The sequence below is a fragment of the Physeter macrocephalus genome, chromosome 12, assembly GCF_002837175.3.
Source record: "Physeter macrocephalus isolate SW-GA chromosome 12, ASM283717v5, whole genome shotgun sequence".
Lineage (NCBI taxonomy): Eukaryota > Metazoa > Chordata > Mammalia > Artiodactyla > Physeteridae > Physeter > Physeter macrocephalus.
The window spans coordinates 9,996,876-10,019,005 of NC_041225.1; the positions used below are offsets into that span (position 1 = coordinate 9,996,876).

Below are 22,130 nucleotides of genomic sequence, written 5' to 3' on the forward strand. Positions count from 1 at the left end.
ACTAATTTTGGGTTTTGTTTGTTCTTCTTTTTCTAGTTCCTTTATGTGTAAGGTCACTTTCAGGATATTGAAACTTCGAGATTTGGGTTCCAGTTTTTTTCTCTTTAACGTTCTATTCTCTCTTTCTCTCATCCACCTTCTCCTTCTGGAAATAATTTAGTTAAGATTTAACTCAAACTCTTTTCTTTTCAGTAATACTTGTATATTATTCTGTTGTCAACAGTGCCTTGAGTTCCCTAGGTCAGAGGCCCTCTGTTTTACCCTCTTTAATGAATAAACTTCCCATTTCCACTTGGAGTAGAGTATGTTGGAAAGGCAACTTACAAATTTAACTGCTTCTGGAAGAGCTTTTACATCTTTCATCTTTAAATGATTTTCCACTCTGATCCAAGTTCCAGCAATACCTGATGCTGCCAGTCCTAGACATTTTGTTGAATCTGTACTGTAAATTGGGTGGGTTTTTTGCTTCCCCCTTTACTGTTGAACCATCCTTGCATCCCTGGGATAAGTCCCAGTTGATCATGGTGTATGATCCTTTTAATGTATTATTGAATTAGATGGCTAATGTTTTGTTGAGGATTTTTGTATCTGTGTTCATCAATAATATTGGTCTATAATTTCCTTTTTTTGTGTAGTATCTTTGTCTGGTTTTGGCATCAGGGTGATGCTAGGCTTGTAGAATGAGTTTGGAAGTGTTTCTTCCTCTGCAATTTTTTTGAATAGTTTGAGAAGGATAGGTGTTAATGTTTGGTAGAATTCACCTATGAAGCTGTCTGGTCCTGGACTTTTGTTTGTTGAGAATTTTTTGATTACTGATTCAATTTCATTACTGGTAATTGGTCTGTTCATATTTTCTATTTCTTTCTGATTCATTCTTTGCAGATTATACATTTCCAGGAATTTGTCCATTTATTCTAGGTTGTCCATTTTATTGGTGTGTAATTGTTTGTAGTAATCCCTTATGATCCTTTGTATATTTCTGTGGTATCAGTTGTAACTTCTCCTTTTTCATTTGTGATTTTATTGATTTAGGCCCTTTCTCTCTTTTCCTTGATGAGTCTGGCTAAAGGTTTATCAATTTCGTTTATCTTTTCAAAAAAGTAGCTCTTAGTTTCATTGATGTTTTCTATTGTATTTTTAGTCCCTATTTCATTTATTTCTGCTCTCATCTTTATATCTTTTTTTCTACTAATTTTGGGTTTTGTTTGTTCTTCTTTTTCTAGTTCCTTTATGTGTAAGGTCACTTTCAGGATATTGAAACTTCGAGATTTGGGTTCCAGTTTTTTTCTCTTTAACGTTCTATTCTCTCTTTCTCTCATCCACCTTCTCCTTCTGGAAATAATTTAGTTAAGATTTAACTCAAACTCTTTTCTTTTCAGTAATACTTGTATATTATTCTGTTGTCAACAGTGCCTTGAGTTCCCTAGGTCAGAGGCCCTCTGTTTTACCCTCTTTAATGAATAAACTTCCCATTTCCACTTGGAGTAGAGTATGTTGGAAAGGCAACTTACAAATTTAACTGCTTCTGGAAGAGCTTTTACATCTTTCATCTTTAAATGATTTTCCACTCTGATCCAAGTTCCAGCAATACCTGATGCTGCCAGTCCTAGACATTTTGTTGAATCTGTACTGTAAATTGGGTGGGTTTTTTGCTTCCCCCTTTACCCATACAAGGATTCAGCTTTCTCCAACCTCCTAACTCAGTTACCACTCATCCATCTGCTTCCCATCTTCCAAAATTTTGTTGCTATTATTTATTCATGTTCTCCCTATTCTTATGAAATTGTCTTTTTAAAATTCCAATACTAAATTTTAAGATTTTCAGAAAAGAACAAAATTAGGTCTTACCTTATTATCTGTTCTAGACTTTATCGTCACAGAATTATGGTTCAGTCTCAAATGCCACTGTCCAGTGCACTGTTGTCCAAGGAAATAGCCACTAGCCATGAGAGCCCTTGAAATGCAGCTGTGCAATTCAGTGTGGAACTGAATTTTTAATTTTATTTGTTTTTGTTTGTTTGTTTTTGGCTGCATCGTGCAGCTTGCAAGATCTTAGTTCCCCAACCAAGGATCGAATCCATACCCCCTGCAGTAGAAGTGTGGAACCCTAACTACTGGACCACCAAGGAATTCCCTTTATTTTATTTTAATAAATTACATTTAAATAATCACATGCGGCTAGTGGCTGCCATACTGGACAGTGCAGGTCCAGTGCTGGTGAACTAGGAGTTGGAATGTAAATTCTAGTCAGCATATCTACTACATGGAAGTTTTTTTCCTGTTTCCTCTCCTTAATTTATTTATTTCTTCATTCATATCAGTGTGGACACATGGATTTCTGTATTATTCAGTGGGCATTATTTTTTTATTATTGATTTTGATGCTCAGATTATCCCAGATTTGGACAGTGGAAACCCCGTTCTGGTTTCTTCCGTGTCCTTTTGACATGTACCCTCTTTCTGGATCATTCATTCTAGACCTTAGACATTACAGGCTCCTCACGTACTCGCCCTGTCCTAACCTCTGGAATCATCCATTTCTCCAAGGAGCTCTGGTTCCTCTTAGTGGAGGATAATGGAAACCAAGATCTGGTTGCTTGGTGGGCTCATTGCTGCTGGACCAGCACTGCTTCTAGGCTCTGTAAGCTGACAAGGGATTTTTAGAGACTGATGGCTTTGGACAGTACAGATAAAGAGATATTTCTATCATTGCAAAAAGGGAAAAGATGGGGGGTTACTAGAATTTAGGAGTTCAGAGACTCCTACTTCCCCAGGCCCATCTCTGCACAGTTGGTCCTTGGCCTTTGAGTGGATTCAGCTGGTTGGTGATGAGAATGCCAGAAGAGGTTGGTGCTAGAACCCCTCTGCTGCTGGAGGGGTGCTTTCTCTCTCCCTCTTTAACCTCCCATTGGCAGAACGTGAACCAGAAGCCAGCTGCCAAGGGAGTATGAATAACTTGAGTTTGCAAACCCTAGACCATTGTTTCTCAGTCTCAGCACCATTGACATTTTGGGCCAGGTGGCCGTCCTGTGCTTTGTAGGATGTTTAATAACATCCCTGGCCTCTACCCACTTGATTCCAGTATCCACCCCACCCCCAAATGTTTCCATATATGGCCAAATATCCCCTGGGGAGGCAAAATGACCCCATTGAGGACCACCTCCTGGACCATCATTGCAGAAAAGAATATAGAAGGGTAGGCTTGGAGCGGAGAAACAGTAGTACTAACCAGCACCCTACTTTACTTTACACAACCTTGAAGTGTGAAGGAAAGGAAGAGAAATTAACATTTACGTTCCTGTTACAGCCCTGCAATATAGAGAGATTAGTATATGCCTTTTTTTTTTCTTTAGTTGATGAGGAAAGCAAAGACCAGTTAAGTAATTTCTTCGCAGTCAGGCAGGATTCACATCCTTGCTGATAAAGTTATTCATTTACATGCTTTTGAAGTTTGTGCTTGAATTTTTAAGTTGTAGTTATTGCCGTAGTCTTTTTAAGTGGGGCAACTATTCTTTTGAGTGTTGCATTTTCAAGTCATTATGGATATATTGTCAACCTGGGTGCATTTTCTGGATGGTGCCCTACCGGAGCCATGCTCAGAATAACGGCTAAAAATGTTCACAAACAGAGGGAAGAAGAAACATGAATGATATTTGTTAGGGAATTCCCTGGTGGTTCAGTGGTTAGGACGCTGCGCTCTCACTGCTGAGGGCCCAGGTTCAATCCCTGGTCAGGGAACTAAAATCCCATAAGCTGTGCGAAGTGGCCAAAAAAAAAAAATTATGTTAAAGCCAATGTCTTATTTTGTTTTTTAGTTTTGGTTACTTTTATTTGAGTACTAGTTAATTTGATTTCCTAGAGATTTGCTTCAGACTATACAAGCACTGCCTATTTTTCTCATTTTGTCTTTATGCTTAGTCCTTTACTTCTTTCTATTCCATACTGTTGTGTATCACTCTCAGTGGTAGAAAGACATGTCCTCTCTCAAAGGAAATCTCCCAAAGATCAGCCTAATAGTTTACAGTGCCTTGCACCTTGCATGACTCATGATCGCTTCAGACCTAACATCCAAAGTAGGCTAGTGTGCTTTCTAAGCCAGACATAAACTGCTTTTTCTCTTCCAGTGCTAGAGCATTCTCTGTACTTTGCGTTATTCCTAGTCCTCTCCGGAGTTTTATATCTGTTGTAGGTCTCTTTGCTTTAAAATCAGTGAAGGAACTAGAGCAGACACAAACATAACGTAACAGTTGAAGGTAGGATTTTTGAAGACCTGTTAGATTTGAAATCGGTTCGCCTAGAAAAGAGGAAGGGGACTGCCCTGGTGGCACAGTGGTTAAGAATTCTCCTGCCAATGCAGGGGACGTGGGTTCAATCCCTGGTCCGGGAAGATCCCACATGCCGCAGAGCATCTAAGCCTTTACGCCACAAGTACAGAGCCTGTGCTCTAGAGCCCGTGAGCCACAACTACTGAAACCTGCACTCCCTAGAGCCCACATGCTGCAACTACTGAAACCCACATGCTCTAGGGCCCGCGTGCCACAGCTGAGCCCATGTGCCACAATTACTGAAGCCCGCGTGCCTAGAGCCCGTGCTCCGCAGCAAGAGAAGCCACCGCAATTAGAAGCCCGCTCACCGCAATGAAGAGTAGCCCCTGCTCACCGCAACTAGAGAAAGCCTACACACAGCAACGAAGACCCAACACAGCCCAAAAAAAAAGAAAGAAAAGAGGAAGAAGTGACTTGATTCTTTTTTTAATAAATTTATTTATTTATATTTGTTTATTTATTTTTGGCTATACTGGGTCTTCGTTGCTGTGCACGGGCTTTCTCTAGTTGTGGCGAGCAGGGGCTGCTGTTCGTTGCGTTGTGCGGGCTTCTCATTGCGGTGGCTTCTCTTGCTGCGGAGCACAGGCTTTAGGCGCGTGGGCTTCAATAGTTGCGGCACGCAGGCTCAGTAGTTGTGGCTCGCGGGCTGTAGAGCGCAGGCTCAGTAGTTGTGGCGCACAGGCTTAGTTGCTCCGTGGCATATGGGATCTTCGTGGACCAGTGATCAAACCTGTGTCCGCTACATTGGCAGGTGGATTCTTAACCACTGCGCCACCAGGGAAGTCCCAGAAGCAACTTGATTCTTGTCTTAAGCTATGTAGTGGCTTTCTGAGAGCGGATTTAGAGTAACTGCTTTATGTGGAGGAAACATGGAACAAAGGGACCTGAAGTTGTATTTCAATGTTTTGAAGAGAAGGTACCTCAGGGACTGCTTGGTATGAAGCGTTGTGTCAGGGTGAGGCTAATTGTGGGGCTCTGTTGTACTCTCCCAACTAGAACAGGTCACTTATGTTGCTCTTACTTGTTGGATGTGTTCCCATAGTTCTCTGCCACTTACTCTTCATACTGTATTGCTTGTTTACTTATCTTTATTCCCTATTAAACTTTAAACACTAAATGGGTCCTATAGGTGCTCAGAAAACTTGTGTTCACTGAAGTAATGTTGTTACAGTAATTTAATACAAAATTATCTCCTAATATCCATGCAGGACAAATCCTTTACACTATAATAGAAAGGGCTGTCATGTGCAGACTGTGAATTTATCACAAATAAATGTGCAGACATTTCTAGCTCAAATAATTATTAAATAGTATGTTTTCTGGTCCCTCGAGTTTTTTAACGAAACATTTTAAACATGTAGAAAGAAAGAAGACTTGGCAGATATGGACGAATTTCACTTTGTACCCTTTCTTGATTCCATTCTATTTCCTTCCTTTTTCTCCCTACTTCCCAGAGGCCATCACTTCTTGGAGTTGGTGTGTATCCTTTCCATCCACATTTCAACATGCTTTCCACATATGTATGTGTTCATAAACTCTAATTATAGAGTATTGTGTATTTTAAAATTTACATAAATGCTTCCATGTGGTTTGTATCCTTTTACAACTTGTTTTTGTGGAGACTTATACATGATCATAGCAGTTTGTTGGAGTACGATGTTCTAGAATTTCATTATGTGATTATGTCATGTATAATAGGTTGTTGATTCCCATGTCTGAAGATGTGTGTATGCCAGATTTCCTTATGTTTGAGAAGACCAAAACAGAAAAATAAATTATATATTTGAGTCATATTGATATTCTGCTGTGATTTAAAAGAGTGAGGCCTGACATGTTTCTTGCTTACTGAAATTTTTTTTTAAGGTGTTTTTTTTAGTCTTTGTTTTGTTTTGTTTTCTTCTTGGCTGTGTTGGGTGTTCGTTGCTGCGTGCGGGCTTTCTCCAGTTGCAGTGAGCGGGGGCTACTCTTCGTTAACAGTGCACGGGCTTCTTATTTTGGTGGCTTCTCTTGTTGCAGAGCGCAGGCTTCAGTAGTTATGGTGCGTGGGCTCAGTAGTTGTGGCTCGCAGGCTCTAGAGTGCAGGCTCAGTAGTTGTGGCACATGGGGCTTGGTTCCTCCGCAGCATGTGGGATCTTTGCAGACCAGGATCAAACCCGTGTCCCCTGCATTGGTAGGTGGATTCTTAACCACCGCACCACCAGGGAAGTCCCTGAAATTTTAAATAAAGGAGATGATAATGTTTTTAAACATTTACCAATGTAGGACATGGATTTTCAAAAAGTTAAGAGAACACTACTCTAGAATAAGAACTTTACAAAATAGTGACTTTAGGTAGAGCTGTGTTTGATCGATTATCAACCTCTGGAAATAAGTAAATATATATATATATATATATATATATGTATATATATATATGTAAAAACACCTGCCTTGAAAGTAATTCCTCAATCGCAGGGTTTCATTTTAGAGAAGTTATGTGATAGGTAAAATTAAAGTCTCTCACAAAATAAAGAATTAAGGGAAGAATAATAAACATGACATTAAATGTATATCTCTATGCCATAGTAAATAAAAAGTTCTAAAGACATCCATTTCTGAAACAAACAAAAAACAGATTAATGGTTGTCAGATGATCTGCTTTAGTAGGTAACCCTTCATCGTAATCACTGTTTGTCACTTCATGATTGTGTGCCTTTGGAGCAAGCTACTTAGTGCTTGGGTACCTCAGTTTATTCATCTGTAAAAGAAGAACAACAGTTCAGTGACCAAGCCCTTAGCAGGTGCCTGAGGCATCAAGGTCAGTTAAACACTAATTGGTTAGTGGAGATGATCTGAGGGAGAGTCTCCTATGTCATTTTATACCTGTTTTAAGGGCTTTAATTTTTCAGACCGGCCCCAATAGGTTTGAAACGTAATGTATTTTTTACTAGTATTCTCTTTTACAAGTCTGCAAAATGCTCATGTAATCACTAGATATTTTTATAAAAATTACCACCTTCTTTAAGGGCACTTGTCTTTTTGGGAGGGCTGGAGCTTTCTGCCCTTGCCCTGTAGGCCTGCCTGGAGGGTCTTTAAAACCGAGCAGGGTTTCTGATTAGTGTGCATTGTTTATAGCAACTAAATGGAGTTGCACACATATTTGAAAATATTGAGATTTTAGTTTTGGCTTTTACATATGAAATTGTTAACACAAATCTGTGGCTGATAAAAAACCTGCTTCCCAAGAACAAGCCCTTCGTTTATACAGCTGGCAACCAAGCTCTTCTGGGCTGATGTTGCTGAATTGGGGGCTGATGCCTAGAAGTATTCGGCACAGCATTTTTGCTGACTTAATTTTCCTTTCTCCTACGGGGAACAAGTACCTGTTGTTCAGTCCCTTCTTTTTCCCCCCTACTTTCATCATTCAGTCATTCTTATATCAAGAGGTCTATTATAGACACACATTAATCCTTGTTTCCCTTCTCTCTTTTGAGCTCTTATCTAAATACTCTAGGAAAATGTCCCTTTCTCTTTTCATCCACTTCATTCATTCAGCAGATGCCCACTGAATTCCCACTTTGTCCCAGGCATTCCTTACACACCTCTTCTTCCTTCGTTTTATGTGTGAGTCAGAAAATAGCTCTAATCATGGCTGAGTATAATAGTAGATTGAGTAATATAGAAGCTTCTCTATTTCCAGATGAGAGGTTCTGAAAGACTATTCCTAACTAAGCTTACTCATGAGCAAGTCTATTGTTACTAAGGTGGGTTTCTGTTCGCAGGCCAGGGATGCATTTCTACGAAATAAGAGCATAGAACAGTTCTTTAAAAGCAAGCAAAACAGCCAGTTGTTCCAAAATGGACCAAATTTCACTACAGTAAAAGCTTTTAGAAATGAATTAAACTTCCCTCTTTGACAAAATGCATAAGGAACTCCTTAAATATAATGTCCAACCCCTGCCTTTCTGTCCACTTTTTTGGACAGACATGAACTAACTTTGAATCATCCATAGCCATGAAAGAAGTTTTATCGTATTTTCCAACTACCTCATGACTTTGTTGTGAAGATTAATAAAGTAATTATGAAAATTGGCACACTATAAATAATGATGGAAGTTGCTACTAATACCACTGGAGTATTAGCTCTGTGTAGCAAAGACCTTTACTCACTGCTGTATCTTGGCACAGAATAGATAGTAGTGGAAGGATAGATGGATGCTTCTTATTGTTAGGTGTCACCAAACTTGTAGAATTCCACCTGAAAACAATAAAGCAAAAGTTAGAAAACTGACTCCCAGTACAGAAAAGGTTGTTTTAAGTGGCCGGGTAAATGTATCACAGGTTCAAGCAAGTCTGCTAAGTGTGAAGAACACACATACTACAAGATCTATTTACCAAGCTGTTCCATGTTTTCCCCTAAAGTTCCTCGCCATCACCCTGCCCTCTTTCTTCTGAATCGTACCCTCCGCAGCTGTATATGCTCCTTCTGATTTCTCTTTTCTCTGCCCCTGGAATCTCTTTAACTATAGGTCTTTTCTTTTTTAAAATTTTATTTATTTTTAAAATTTAAAAAAATTTTTCTATTTTGGGCTGCGTTGGGTCTTCATTGCCGCGCACGGGCTTTCTCCAGTTGAGGCGAGCGGGGGCTACTCTTTGTTGTGGAGCACAGGCTCTAGGCACGCAGGCTCAGCAGTTGTGGCTCACGGGCTCCAGAGCGCAGGCTCAGTAGCTGGGGCTCACGGGCTTAGCTGCTCTGCGGCATGTGGGATCTTCCTGGACCAGGGATCAAACCCCTGTCGCCTGCATTGGCAGGCGGATTCTTAACCACTGCACCACCAGGGAAGTCCTAAAGGTCTTTTCTTCAGTGGTATCTTTGTGTGGGTCTCTCTAGCCAATTTTCTCTCCTTTTGAGTCTCTCCCTTTATCATATGGCATAGATTTTTTTTAAATAAACGTGTATAGAGTTACATGTGTATTTAATTGGGGGGCGGATTCTGCTCCTAATTCTAAAAATAATTGAGTAGGGCTTTCTTTTTTCTTTAAAAAGAAACGAACTCCTAGTCTGCGGCATGTGGGATCTTCCTGGACCAGGGATCAAACCCCTGTCGCCTGCATTGGCAGGCGGATTCTTAACCACTGCACCACCAGGGAAGTCCTAAAGGTCTTTTCTTCAGTGGTATCTTTGTGTGGGTCTCTCTAGCCAATTTTCTCTCCTTTTGAGTCTCTCCCTTTATCATATGGCATAGATGTTTTTTAAACCATCTAAATGCAAAGAGCCTCTTTGGGAATTGCCCTTATCATTGTCAAGTTATTTTAGTGGCATTGTTCTCCGTGCAGATCTTAATATTAAAATTGCTCTATAGCATGTAAGACACACACATTCTTTTTTTAAAAGTCACACTTATTTAGAGATGCATAAGGCCTGAAGAGAGAATTCACTGAAGTACAAAGAGGGCCTTCTCTCCAAATTACATGGCATCTAGAAGTCAAAATAGATTGTCAGTGGCAAAGGCTGAATAATCCCAGGGCCTCAAATTCAGGTGGAGTCTCTTCCTGTTGTGTTTTCTTTTCACTGTGTATCTTGACAGGTAGCTTTCCCTTTGTTGACCTTCCCTTCCCACCACCTCTCTGTTCCCTACCTAAAAATTCATTCAAATCAAAAGAAAAAGCTGTATCAACCTTTGGGTTTTTCTTTTAAAAGATATATAAATGTATATATAATGTACACGTAATATATATATATAAGTAAATAAACCTTTGTTTATTTTAGAAAATTAAGAAAGAAAAAAGACTTTACATATTATTTCAGTGGATTTTTAAACATCTGTTCCCACTAGAGGGCATTCTTTCCTTTGATTTTAGTTCATAGCTTTTAGGTATTTATTTTACAGAACTGCTAAATATAAAGGTAGGTGTTGAGGGTATGAATGTGTTCAGATATACCTATTATAGATAGGGGTTGTCAGATATACACCATTCTTTTTATGTAAGTTTCATACATGGGCATGTCAAAATTGAGGTTAAGCTGTATTTCCTAGCATTTTTGTTTGTCTTGTTAGGTGAACTTGATCAGATGGGGAATCACAAATATCCCACCATAACTTTAAGATGTAGCTTGTGTAGATGTAGATGTGGTACATATATACAATGGAATATTAGCCATAAAGAAAGAATCAAATAATGCCATTTGCAGCAACATGGATAGACCTAGAGATAATCATACTAAGCAGAGTATGTCAGAAAGAGAAAGACAAATACCATATATCACTTATATGTGGAATCTAAAATACGACACAAATGAACTTATCTACGAAACAGAAACAGACTCACAGGTACAGAGAACAGACTTGTGGTTGCCAAGGGGGTGCCCGGGGGAGGGATGGATCAGGAGTTTGGGGTTAGCAGATGCAAACTGTTATATATAGGATGGGTAAACAACAAAGTCCTACTTGTATAGCAACAAGGTCCTACTGTATAGCACTATGTTCAATATCCTGTGATAAACCGTAATGGAAAAGAATATGAAAAAGACTATATACATGTATAACTGAATCACTTTTCTGTATAGCAGAAATTAACACAACCTTGTAAATCAACTATACTTCAATAAAATTTTTTTTTAAAAAGTTGTAGTGGGGCTTCCCTGGTGGCGCAGTGGTTGCGCGTCCGCCTGCCGATGCAGGGGGGCCGGGTTCGCGCCCCGGTCTGGGAGGATCCCGCGTGCCGCGGAGTGGCTGGGCCCGTGGGCCGTGGCCGCTGGGCCTGCGCGTCCGGAGCCTGTGCTCCGCAACGGGAGAGGCCGCAGCGGAGGGAGGCCCGCATACCACAAAAAAAAAAAAAAAAAAAAAAAAGTTGTAGCTTGTGCTAGTTGCCGTGTTACAAAGTAGTGATTGTCCAAATTTGTTTATGACAATATGGCTAAAGCTAGATTATTCAAGGATGAGTTGCGTATTTTATTATTTGGTTAACTCAGTTTTTGCAGGATGTATATAGCATAGAGTAACTGAAACCTAACATTTTTTAAATCCAGGAGATCTCAATGCTCACACATAGTGGTTCTCCAGCCTTGCCTCTCAAGGCGATATTTTATTTGACAATATTTGAATTCTTGTTTCTATTATAAATGATACTTTTCTATAGGAACTTTTTAAAAACATCTTTATTGGAGTATAATTGCTTTACAATGTTGTGTTTCTGCTGTATAACAAAGTGAATCAGCTATATGTATACCTATATCCCCCCCCCCTTGCGTAGGAACTTTAATTCTTAGCATCTTAAATATATCTTATCGTTATCTCACCAGAAGTAACTTCATTCTTCCTATCAAGGAATTGATCGTTTTACATATGCCATGTATATGTTCTGTTTCAGATTTTCCTGAGTCTCCTGGTACCAGGTAGAACACTGTTATTAACCAAGCGACTGTGCATTGAAGAGCTGGCTTGTTTTCCCTGATAGGAAAGCACCTGTAGTAGACACAAAGGGAGCACATTTTGTTAGTTTGTGTTATAGAGTGAATTCTGACAGGTATACTTGGAAGAGGTTCTGTTTTGAGTGAGAAATCTGGGGTGTGTTTTTTTGTTTGTTTGTTTTTTTAGTAAATTTATTTATTTATTTATTTTGGCCGCGTTGGGTCTTCGTTACTGTGCGCAGGCTTTCTCTGGTTGTGGCGAGCGGGGGGCTACTCTTCGTTGTGGTGCACCAGCTTCTCGTTGTGGTGGCTTCTCTTGTTGTGGAGCACGGGCTCTAGGCGCATGGGCTCAGTAGTTGTGGCTCATGGGCTCTAGAGCACAGGCTCAGTAGTTGTGGCGCACAGGCTTAGTTGCTCTGCGGCATGTGGGATCTTCTTGGACCAGGGCTTGAACCCGTGTCCCCTGTGTTGGCAGGCGGATTCTTAACCACTGCGCCACCAGGGAAGCCCTAGAAGCTATTTTGAATAGGCAAATTTTGAAGTATTCCATCTTTTTGCCCACGATCTTTTCAGTGAAGCTTTCTTTGTCCACACTATTTATCCTTTTTTGCTTTATTTTTCTCCATGGCACCTATCTTCTAACTTGCTTTATAATTTAGTTTGGTTATATGCCTGTCTTCACCCACAATTTTAGGCTATCATTCATTCTTTTTTAATTCATTCTATAATGGACGGTTGATGGCCCTCTGGGTTGTTAACAGCCTTTTTTTTTTTTCTTTCCCTGCTGTGAACATTCTTTTACATTCTTCTGGTGCTCCTGGGCAAAAGTTTCCCCAGGGAATAGATTTAAGAGTGAAATTGCAGTCACAGTAATTGTACATGTTTAACTTGACTAGAATATGAACAAAATTTGCAAAGTAGTTGTGCAGATATATGTTCCCACTAGCAGTGTAGAAGAGTTTCTGTTGCTCCTTGTCTTCTCTAGCACTTGATATCAATAGACTTCTAAGTTTTTGCCAGACTGGTAGATGTAAAATGATAGCTCATGATGGTTTTATTTGCACTTTTTTGATGACTAATGAGATCTTTGAGGTCTTTGCCCATTTTTCTATTGGGTGTTGGTCATTTTCTTACTGATATGTGAGAGTTCCTTAGTGTATTCTGTATACCTTACTTTTGTCTGTCACGTATGTTGTATTTATCACCTGTTTCTGGGTCTTGTCTCTTCTGTCACTCTAGGGTATTAAAAGTGAAGGAAAAAGTCTTAATTTTAATGTGGTTGAATGTATCTTTTTATGGTTTGGGCCGTGTGTGTGTGTGTGTGTGTGTTTAAGAAATTGTTTCCTACTCTGAGCTCATAAAAATATTCCCTACATTGTCTTCAGAGATTTTTTCACTTTCCTTTCGTGTTTGTCTTTAAACCATTTGGAATTGGTTCTTGTATGTAGGATCTGTGGAAGAGATCCAATTTTATTTTCCCCATGTATGGGTGATCACCTGTCCTAGTACCATTTATTGTCTACTCCCTCCTTTCCCCACTGATCTCTAGCAACCTTATTGTCATGAAACAGATTTCAAGATGTGTGCATCTGTTTGGGGGCTTTCTATACTGTTCCTTTGGTCAGTTTGTCTGTCTCTATGCCACTGCCATTCTATCTTAATCACTGTAGCTTTATAATAGCTCTTGATATGTTAAGCAAATCCCTCCATCTTGTTATTCTTCAGGAATATCTTGGCTATTCTTGACCCTTTGCAAATTGTGTAAAAATTTGAGTTAGCTTATCATGTTCCACAAAAAATTCTTTTGTGATTTTTTATTAGAATTGTATTGAATCCACAGATCAATTTGGGGAGAATGATATTTTATTATGTTGAACTTTCTAGTCAGTGAACCTGGTATTTTTATTTTTTAAAGCTCTTTGTCTTTGAACACATTTTTACTAATTTACTTCATAAAGGGCTGCATATCTTTGGTTGGCTTTCTTTAAATTTATTTTATTTTTATTATTTTTGGTTGCGTTGGGTCTTAGTTGCGGCATGCAGGATCTTCGTTGCAGCCTGCGGGCTTCTCTCCAGTTGCGGCACACAGGCTTAGTTTCCCTATGGCGTGTGAGATCGTAGTTCCCTGACCAGGGATTGAACCTGTGTCCCCTGCATTGGTAGGTGGATTCTTAACCACTGGACCACCAGGGAAGTCCCCTTTGGTTAGCTTTACTCATAGGCACTTTTCAGAAATGCTACTACAAATGACATAATTTTTTTATTGTGGTAAAATATGCACAACATATCATTTTAACCCTTTTTGCATGTACAATTCAGTGGCATTAGTACATTCACATTGTTGTGCAACTGTCACCACTGTCCATCTCCAGAATTTTTTTATCATCCCAAACTGAAACCCATTAAACAATACTCCCCATTCCCCCTTCCACCCAGCCTGTGGTAACCACTGTTCTACTTTGGTTTGTTTGGGGGGGGGGGGGTTGTTTTTGTTTTTTTCTGTGAATTTGATTAATCTGAGTACCTCATATAAGTGGAATCATAAATGGCATTTTAAAAATATATCAGTATTGGTCTTTTTTGAGTGAAGAAATCAGTGTTTTATTAAATTGGTTTTTGTATTTAGCTACCTTGCTTAAAATATTAATTCCAATAATTTAGCTGGGGTTTTCTACATAAACAAGCATATCACGTGTGAATAAAAGGCTTTCCTACTATTAAACCTGCCCATTGAGTTTTAAATTTTAATTAATTTTTGTATACCTAGATAGTTCATTTTCAAATCTGTTCATTGCCTCTTCAAGCTCTTCTTTATTTCTTTTAAACTGTTAAGTGTTATTTGATACTCGATTCTGTTATAAACTATTTGCCATTCTGATTCTGCTGTTTCTGCTACTTTCTGATGGTGTTTTGTTTTTTGTTGGTATTTTGTGTATGAACTTTCATTCCTTCAAATTTTATTTCTGCCAGATGCCTGGTGGCAGTACTAATTTAGGACCACTTTAAATTAAATTCTTGACCTGAGAACCATTTGGAAGTCTGAATTTGGGCTCTCCACTTACAAGAGGTCTGGACTGGTTTGTAGTTATAACTTTTCAGGGTTTTGTTGATGTTGTTGTTGTTTTGTGCCTGGGGAGAGGGGGGATTTCATGGGCAAGTTTTGTAATCCCCTAGGGAGGGTTTCTAGCTCACCCATATACTGAGGGTATATTAGGGTCTCAGCATTATGAGGAATTGCCTGTTCAGACACCCCGCCATAGAAGACCTTGGTCTTTGCTTCCTGTGTCTGTCCTGCAATGCTGTGAAAATTTAAGCTCCGATTTTTCCAAATAGATGCCCACTTCTTGAGTGATTCCATTTAACCATTCCTCTTTCACTTGGGTTTTACCCTCTTGCTAGTTCATCAAGGCATTTAAAAAGTTTTTCTGAATTTTTTGAAACATTTTAAGTTATTTCCATTAGGAATGTAAATCAGGGGAACAAATCCACCATGTAGTTGAAAATTCCTATATCATTTTACTGTGGTATTTTTAGTCATTTTGGAAAGGAAATCTGGGGTTAAATGTACATCTTTTTATTTATAAAAATGAAATGGAGAGTGGCCTTTTACGGCTGCTAATTAATGATATTTCTTTTTTTTATAGGTGTCAGCTGTGATGCATGTTTAAAAGGAAATTTTCGAGGTCGCAGATATAAGTGTTTAATTTGCTACGATTACGATCTTTGTGCATCTTGTTATGAAAGTGGTGCAACAACAACAAGGCATACAACTGACCACCCAATGCAGTGCATATTAACAAGGGTAGATTTTGGTACGTATTTAATTAAAATTTTAATGAATTATCATTTAGAACTTTGAGTGTATGTGTATGAAGAAGTAAAGGCAAAATGTTCTAAAACTGTCCCCAGTAGCATACATGAGGCTCCAAAGTCATTAAAAATAACATGAGTCTTACTTTTATATTCTAAGTAATTTTTCCTCTTATAGTTTATTTATGAAAGCCATTCAGAAATAAATACAACCGGCAAGGTATGAAACAGAAGAGTGCCTCAGTAAAGAAGGAATAAAGTTTAAACTGACCATTCTTGCTAACACTACATAAGTCTTCTTGCTCTGGTTATCAGGAAGCAGATTATTTCTACAGTCGATTAGAAGGCACTGTCAATTCATAAGAAAAGCTTTAAATGTTTCATGCTGTAATTTCTTACTAGTCAACACTTGTTATTATCTGTCTGATTATAGCCATCCTAGTGGGTGTGAAGTGGTGGTATCTCATGTGGTTTTGATTTGCATTTCTCTGATGGCCAGTGATGTTGACCATCTTTTCTAGTGGTGATTAGCCATTTGTGGATCTGCTTTGGAGAAATGTCTATTCAGATCCTTTGCCCATTTTTTCATTGGGTAATGTGTCCTTTATTATTGACTTTTAATAGTTCTTTGTGTATTCTGTATACCAGTTCCTTACAGATAAATGACTTGCAGAAATTTTCTCCTGTTCTATGGGTTGTCTTTTCACTTTCTTGATGGTATGTTTTGAAGCACATAAGTTTTAATTTTGATGGTGTCTAGTTTATCTGTTTCTTTCCTTTCTTGTGCTTGTAGTGTCATATCTAGGAAGCCATTGCCTAATCCAAGATCATAAAGACTTAAAATTATGTTTTCTTCAAAGGGTTTTATAATTTTAGTATTTACATTTAGATCTTTGATCCATTTTGAGTTAATTTTTGTGTGTGGAATGAGGTAGAGTTCCAACTTCATTCTTTGGCATGTGAATATCCAGTTGTCCCAGCATCATTTGTTGAAAAGACTATTTTCTACCCAGTGAATTGTCTTGGCATTACTGTTGCAAATCAGTTGACCAGAGGGAAAGGGGAAATTGGGGTGTGTTGGTCAAAGGGTACAAAGTTTTGTTATGCAAGATGAGTAAGTTCCAGAGATCTAATGTATGTAGCATGGTGACCATAGTTAACGATATTGTATTGTATACTGGAAATTTTCAAAGAGGATAGACCTTAAATTAAATCTTCTCAACACACACACACACAGACACACACACACACAAAATGGTAACTATGTAGAGGTAATAGAGATGTTAGTTAGCTTGATTGTGGTGATCTTTTCACAGTGTATACATAGATGAAAACATTTATACCATAAATATATACAATTTTTATATGTCAAAGATATATCAGTAAAGCTGTTAAAAAAGAAAAATCAATTGACCATAAATGTCAGTTTTAATTTCTGGACTCTCAATCTGTTCCGTTGATTTATATGCCTATATGCCAGTACCACAGTGTCTCAGTTATGTAGTAAGCTTTGAAATCAAAAAGTATGCGTCTTTAAGCTTTGTTCTTTTTGAAAGTTGTTTTGGGTATTCTAGATCCCTTGAATGTCATGTGAATTTTAGGATCAACTTGTCAAATTTCTGCAAAGGAGCCAACTGGGATTTTGATAGGAATTGTTTTGTATCTGTAGATCAGTTTGGACAGCAATGTTATTAAGTCTGCCAACCCATGAATGCGGGATGTCTTTCTGTTTATTTAGGCTATCTTTCTGTTTATTTAAGTCATCTTTCATTTCTTTCAGCAAAGTTTTGTAGCTATCAGAGGATAAGTTTCACACTTCTTTCATTAAATGTATTCCTAAATGTTTTATTCTTTTTGCTTTTGTAAATGGAATTTTTTTTTAATTTTTATTTTGGATTGTCCATTGCAAATTACAGAAAAACAATAAGTTTTTATATATAGATCTTGTATCCTGTAATGCTGCTGAACTTGTTTATGAGTTCTGATAGTTTTTTAGTGGATTCATTAGGATTTTCTATATACAGCAGGGGTCCCCACTGCTACTGGAACCGGGCCTCACAGCAGGAGGTGAGCGGTGGGCGAGCAAGCAAAGCTTCATCTGTATTTATAGCCGCTCCCCATCGCTCACATTACTGCCTGTCAGATCAGCGGTGGCATTAGGTTCTTATAGGAGCGGGAACCCTACTGTGAACTGTGCATGCGAGGGATCTAGGCTTCGCGCTCCTTGTGAGAATCTAATGCCTGGTGATCTGAGGTGGAGCTGAGGCGCTGATGCTAGCGCTGGGGAGCGGCTGCAAATACAGATGATCATTAGCAGAGAGGTTTCACTGCACAGAGACCATAATAAATCAATTGCTTGCAGACTCATATCAAAACCCTATCAGTAAAAAAAAAACAAAAAAAACTATCAGTGAGTGGCAAGTGAAACAAGCTCAGAGCTCCCACTGATTCTGCATTATGATGAGTTGTATAATTATTTCGTTATATATTACAATGTAATAATAATAGAAATAAAGTGCATAATAAATGTAATGTGCTTGAATCATCCCAAAGCCATCCCTCCCCCCCCCGCCGCCCCCATCCATGGAAACTGGTCCCTGGTGCCAAAAAGGTTGGGGATTGCTGATATACAAGGTCATGTCATCTGCTAATAGAGATAGTTTTACTTCTTCCTTTCCATCTCGATGCCTTTCGTTTCATTTTCTTGCCTAATTACTCTGGTTAGATCCTCCAGTAAAATATTGAATAGAAATGACAGGAGTGGACATTCTTGTCTTGTTCCTGGTTTTAGGGGGGAGGCATCCAGTCTTCCACCAGTAAGTATGATGTTAGCTCTGGGTTTTTTGTAGATGCCCTTTATCAGGTAAGAAAGTTCTCTTCTTTTTTTTTTTTTAATGTTTATCTCCACCTACCCCAAATTCACTAGGCAAGTCTTATGCATGTAGTAAATGGTCAATATATATGTAATGGGCAAATATTTTTAAGATAGTCTTAATTTCCCTAAAAATGAATGTGCACGAATCTACCATGTAGTAAACACTTTCTTTCATTTTCTCTTCTCACAAAAACGATCATATCCTCTTAAAGTAGGTATTTGTTTCATGTTAAATAATGAGATCTTTGTAATGAAGTGACATAACATACTAAGTGTACTTTTTTTTTTGCTTTATGCGGGCCTCTCACTGTCGTGGCCTCTCCCGTTGCAGAGCACAGGCTCCGGACGCGCAGGCTCAGTGGCCATGGCTCACGGGCCCAGCAGCTCCGCGGCATGTGGGATCTTCCCAGACTGGGGCACAAACCTGCATCCCCTGCATTGGCAGGCAGACTGCCAATGCGCCACCAGGGAAGCCCCCTAAGTGTACTTTCAATTGCATTTCCTTTTGTGCTACTAATGGAGAAAAATAGACTTATTCCTTGACATGTGTTAATCAGGCAAACAGATTATTCCCACAGACTCTCACTAATTGGTCAGTTCTTCGGTAACCAAGTTGGGCAGAGTACGTTGTGGTAGTTTCCCATTCAAGTTAGCATTTATAAGAACTGAATGCTTAGGGTCCTTCTTGCTATATGAATGGTATGTTCTGTAGATAAATAGCTGCATCTAGGAGTTGGCATATTGATCATTGTCATCTGTTCTTTCCCTCTGAGCACTTGTGTTCTTGTATATGATATATCCTGCTGATTCTTTGTATTGACATTGGTGTTGCCACAGTATATACAGAGATAAAGAAAAAAATAAATTTCAGTAAAATTAGAACCATATGTGAAATTAGAGATGTTTCAAAATTAAATGAAGGGATGTAAAGCTGTTTGCTTGCTTTTCTCTTAAGGCTGTAGTAGCAAGTAGAGAAGGAATTTGGGAAGAGTGACATAGAGTCCTTGGGAGAATAAGGATGTTAGAGAGGTAAACAGAGAGGTACCTAAGCACTCGTTGACAAAGTGAGGCTGTGGTGGAGATTTCAGGCACCCTTTTTTTTTTTTTTTTTTTTACATTATCGTACCACATGATTACATTTTTATATATTTTTTAAAAACGAATAATAATTATTTCTCAATGCAGTTCCACTCTGTTTTTCAGATTTGTACTATGGTGGGGAAGCTTTCTCTGTAGAGCAGCCACAGTCTTTTACTTGTCCCTATTGTGGAAAAATGGGCTATACGGAGACATCTCTTCAAGAACATGTTACTTCTGAACATGCAGAAACATCAACAGAAGTGGTAAGTGAAGCAGCCTTGTGTCTAAATGATATGGTAAAGTATATTATTTCTAACATAAATAAAGCCATGTCACTATCATCTACCTCCTGCTAAGTGTACTGATACTGTTTGTGTGATAACTGTTAAATTATCTTTTAACAGCAAATTTTACACATCCTAGGAGGGAGGCTGCACGTGTACGAGATGATGCCCCCTATTTGTCCACACTAGCCTTTCTTGCCGTGTTGCTAAAAGCACAACATGGAATCTTAACCAAATTCAGGAGCCTTCAGTAAACACGTGGTGAAAAGGTTTATTAAAGCACCCCGACCTGCAACACATCTCTTTCCATAGTATTCTAGCTGCCTGATTGATTTCTCTTTTATAAGGAAACCTTCACAAGGAAGTTTTAAAATCTTTGGTCATATACTAAGTAGAAATCCATTTTCACATCTCATTTTGACATATCACTGACCTTCCTTGGTTTTCATCAGATCATATCTCTTGCTTCATAGGTCAGAGCTTTGAGGTCCCTAGAAGTTCCTCCTACTGTGATCTTTGCCAGTGGCCAGGGACCCAGAATAATACACAAAGAAAATCTTGGCTTGAAAGCTTTTTGGATATTTTACTTGACACCTGAGTCAGCATATATCCAACTTCAAGAAATGATGAGTGCACCCCAAAGAGTCCCCTTCCCCCCATTTACCATTGGTAACAGTAGATAAAGTGAGCCATGAGAGCTGGAACTGTGGGTGTGGAACTCGGAGAGTTTGGGCATAAGCATCTGCACATTGCTTCAACTCATAAGCCCCTGAATGTACTCAAAACAAATTAACTGAAACTCAGGAGAAGTAAAGTAATAGTGTATCCAAGGACGCACAGCTAGTAAGGGGCAGAGTCAGGTGTTTGAACTCAGCCAGAGTCCCTCAGGGTTGTAGAGTCCCTTCTTAACCACTGTCTTATTCTGTCTCCACTACAGCCCTGCTGTTACAGCTGTGAGAGTACAGGTTCACTGTTATCTCCACTTACACTGCTAGTGGATGTTAAAAGTTGTTATATAAGATTTATAGTTCCAACAGTTGGTAAATTTACATTATGTAGTTCTCAAATCAAATTTTACCGTCTAACAACTCAAAAATGCTCTCATCTTGCACCTTGGGGAACCGCAGAACACTATTGTCACATTTTACTTGTGTTCTTAATTTGTTCTTTTTATTCTACAAAGGTGATTTTGCTTCCTTTTGGAACAGTCCCAGATAACAGTGTGAAGAATTAATGCTGATTTGATTGCATCTCTGTCCTGGTTGTTGTGGGAAAGTTGGAATAATTTCTCTTTGATTTAAATTCTGTTAAGTTTGAGAATTTATTTACCTAGATATAATAAGGAGGGGTTTCCCTATTGTAAACCTGGCATTCTTAAAATCATTATTATATTAGCCAGTAGGCCCTAGTGTAGTAGTTCCATCACCCCATTGGGACAGGACAATGTGTCGGTTTTCCACATCTAAAATTGGGGAATCCAATGGAAATTCAAGTCCTCTCCATGAATGAAAAGCTAATTATTCATTTTTAAAAATGAGAGTCAACTACCAGCAGCCTTGCCTTTATTTTTTTCCAGAAAGTAAATACAATTTATTTATACTCCTTTGTACCTGATACACAGTTTGAAAATTAAATACCATCTACAAATAGTTTTATGGTCTGTCTCTTATAAGTTGTGTTCAGTTATATGCCTTCGTTTAGTTCCCCAACTTTGGAACATAGCTCAAGGCAGCGGCCATACCATTTTTTCATATTAGTATTTGTGGAATATTTTAAGGATTTCTCCCTCCTCATGGGCTCTTAGTCTGCATGAGCACTGCATCTACCTCGCTTCCCACTCATTAGCACACCCAGACATTTCAAAGTGAAAAATAGCAAGCAGGCAAGAATCTTTGATACAAAGGTGCTTGATTCTGTGAATCATGTAGGTCGTGTCCTAGATCTGGGGCTGACATCAGCAGGTGTACCACGTGTGGAATACTGACCGGTGTCCATGCTCAATGATTGCTGCCTCTGCCTTGCCAGGTGTTAAGTATTTTGAATGCCTCTAGGTATATATGTGAAACACATTATCAGCTCTGATGTGTTACAGTTATACGTAAATGTCCATGTGATACTATCATGTGTCCCCTCTCAACACCCTCCCGCCCCTGTTTTTTGCCAAGTCATGGTAATTAAAACATTTTTGAATTCTGGAGTTCAGGAGTGACTCATGTCATTTTGGAAGGTAGGGAATTAGACTCACATAATAACTGTATCTCTGTTTCTATTCCTGTTTATATTTTTCTTCCTAAATGCTCAATTTGCTGTCCTTCTTTGCCCCTGCATTTCCTGCATATCTCCTCTGTACCACCAGCTTGTACCTTC

General features: G+C 38.8%; 1 protein-coding gene and 1 non-coding gene across 3 annotated transcripts in view; both read left to right on the forward strand.

The window, feature by feature from the left end:
* Window positions 1–22,130, forward strand: part of KCMF1 (potassium channel modulatory factor 1) — a 75,497-nt gene that overhangs the window by 30,754 nt on the left and 22,613 nt on the right. For both annotated transcript variants that reach the window (XM_024129789.3, XM_028497176.2), the window contains exons 2-3: window positions 15,359–15,526; window positions 19,603–19,742. In XM_024129789.3, the coding sequence (XP_023985557.1) occupies window positions 15,359–15,526; window positions 19,603–19,742 (308 nt within the window). The remainder of the gene's footprint in view (window positions 1–15,358; window positions 15,527–19,602; window positions 19,743–22,130) is intronic.
* Window positions 3,665–3,737, forward strand: TRNAE-CUC (transfer RNA glutamic acid (anticodon CUC)). The gene has a single exon. It is a non-coding gene; the product is annotated as a tRNA-Glu (tRNA).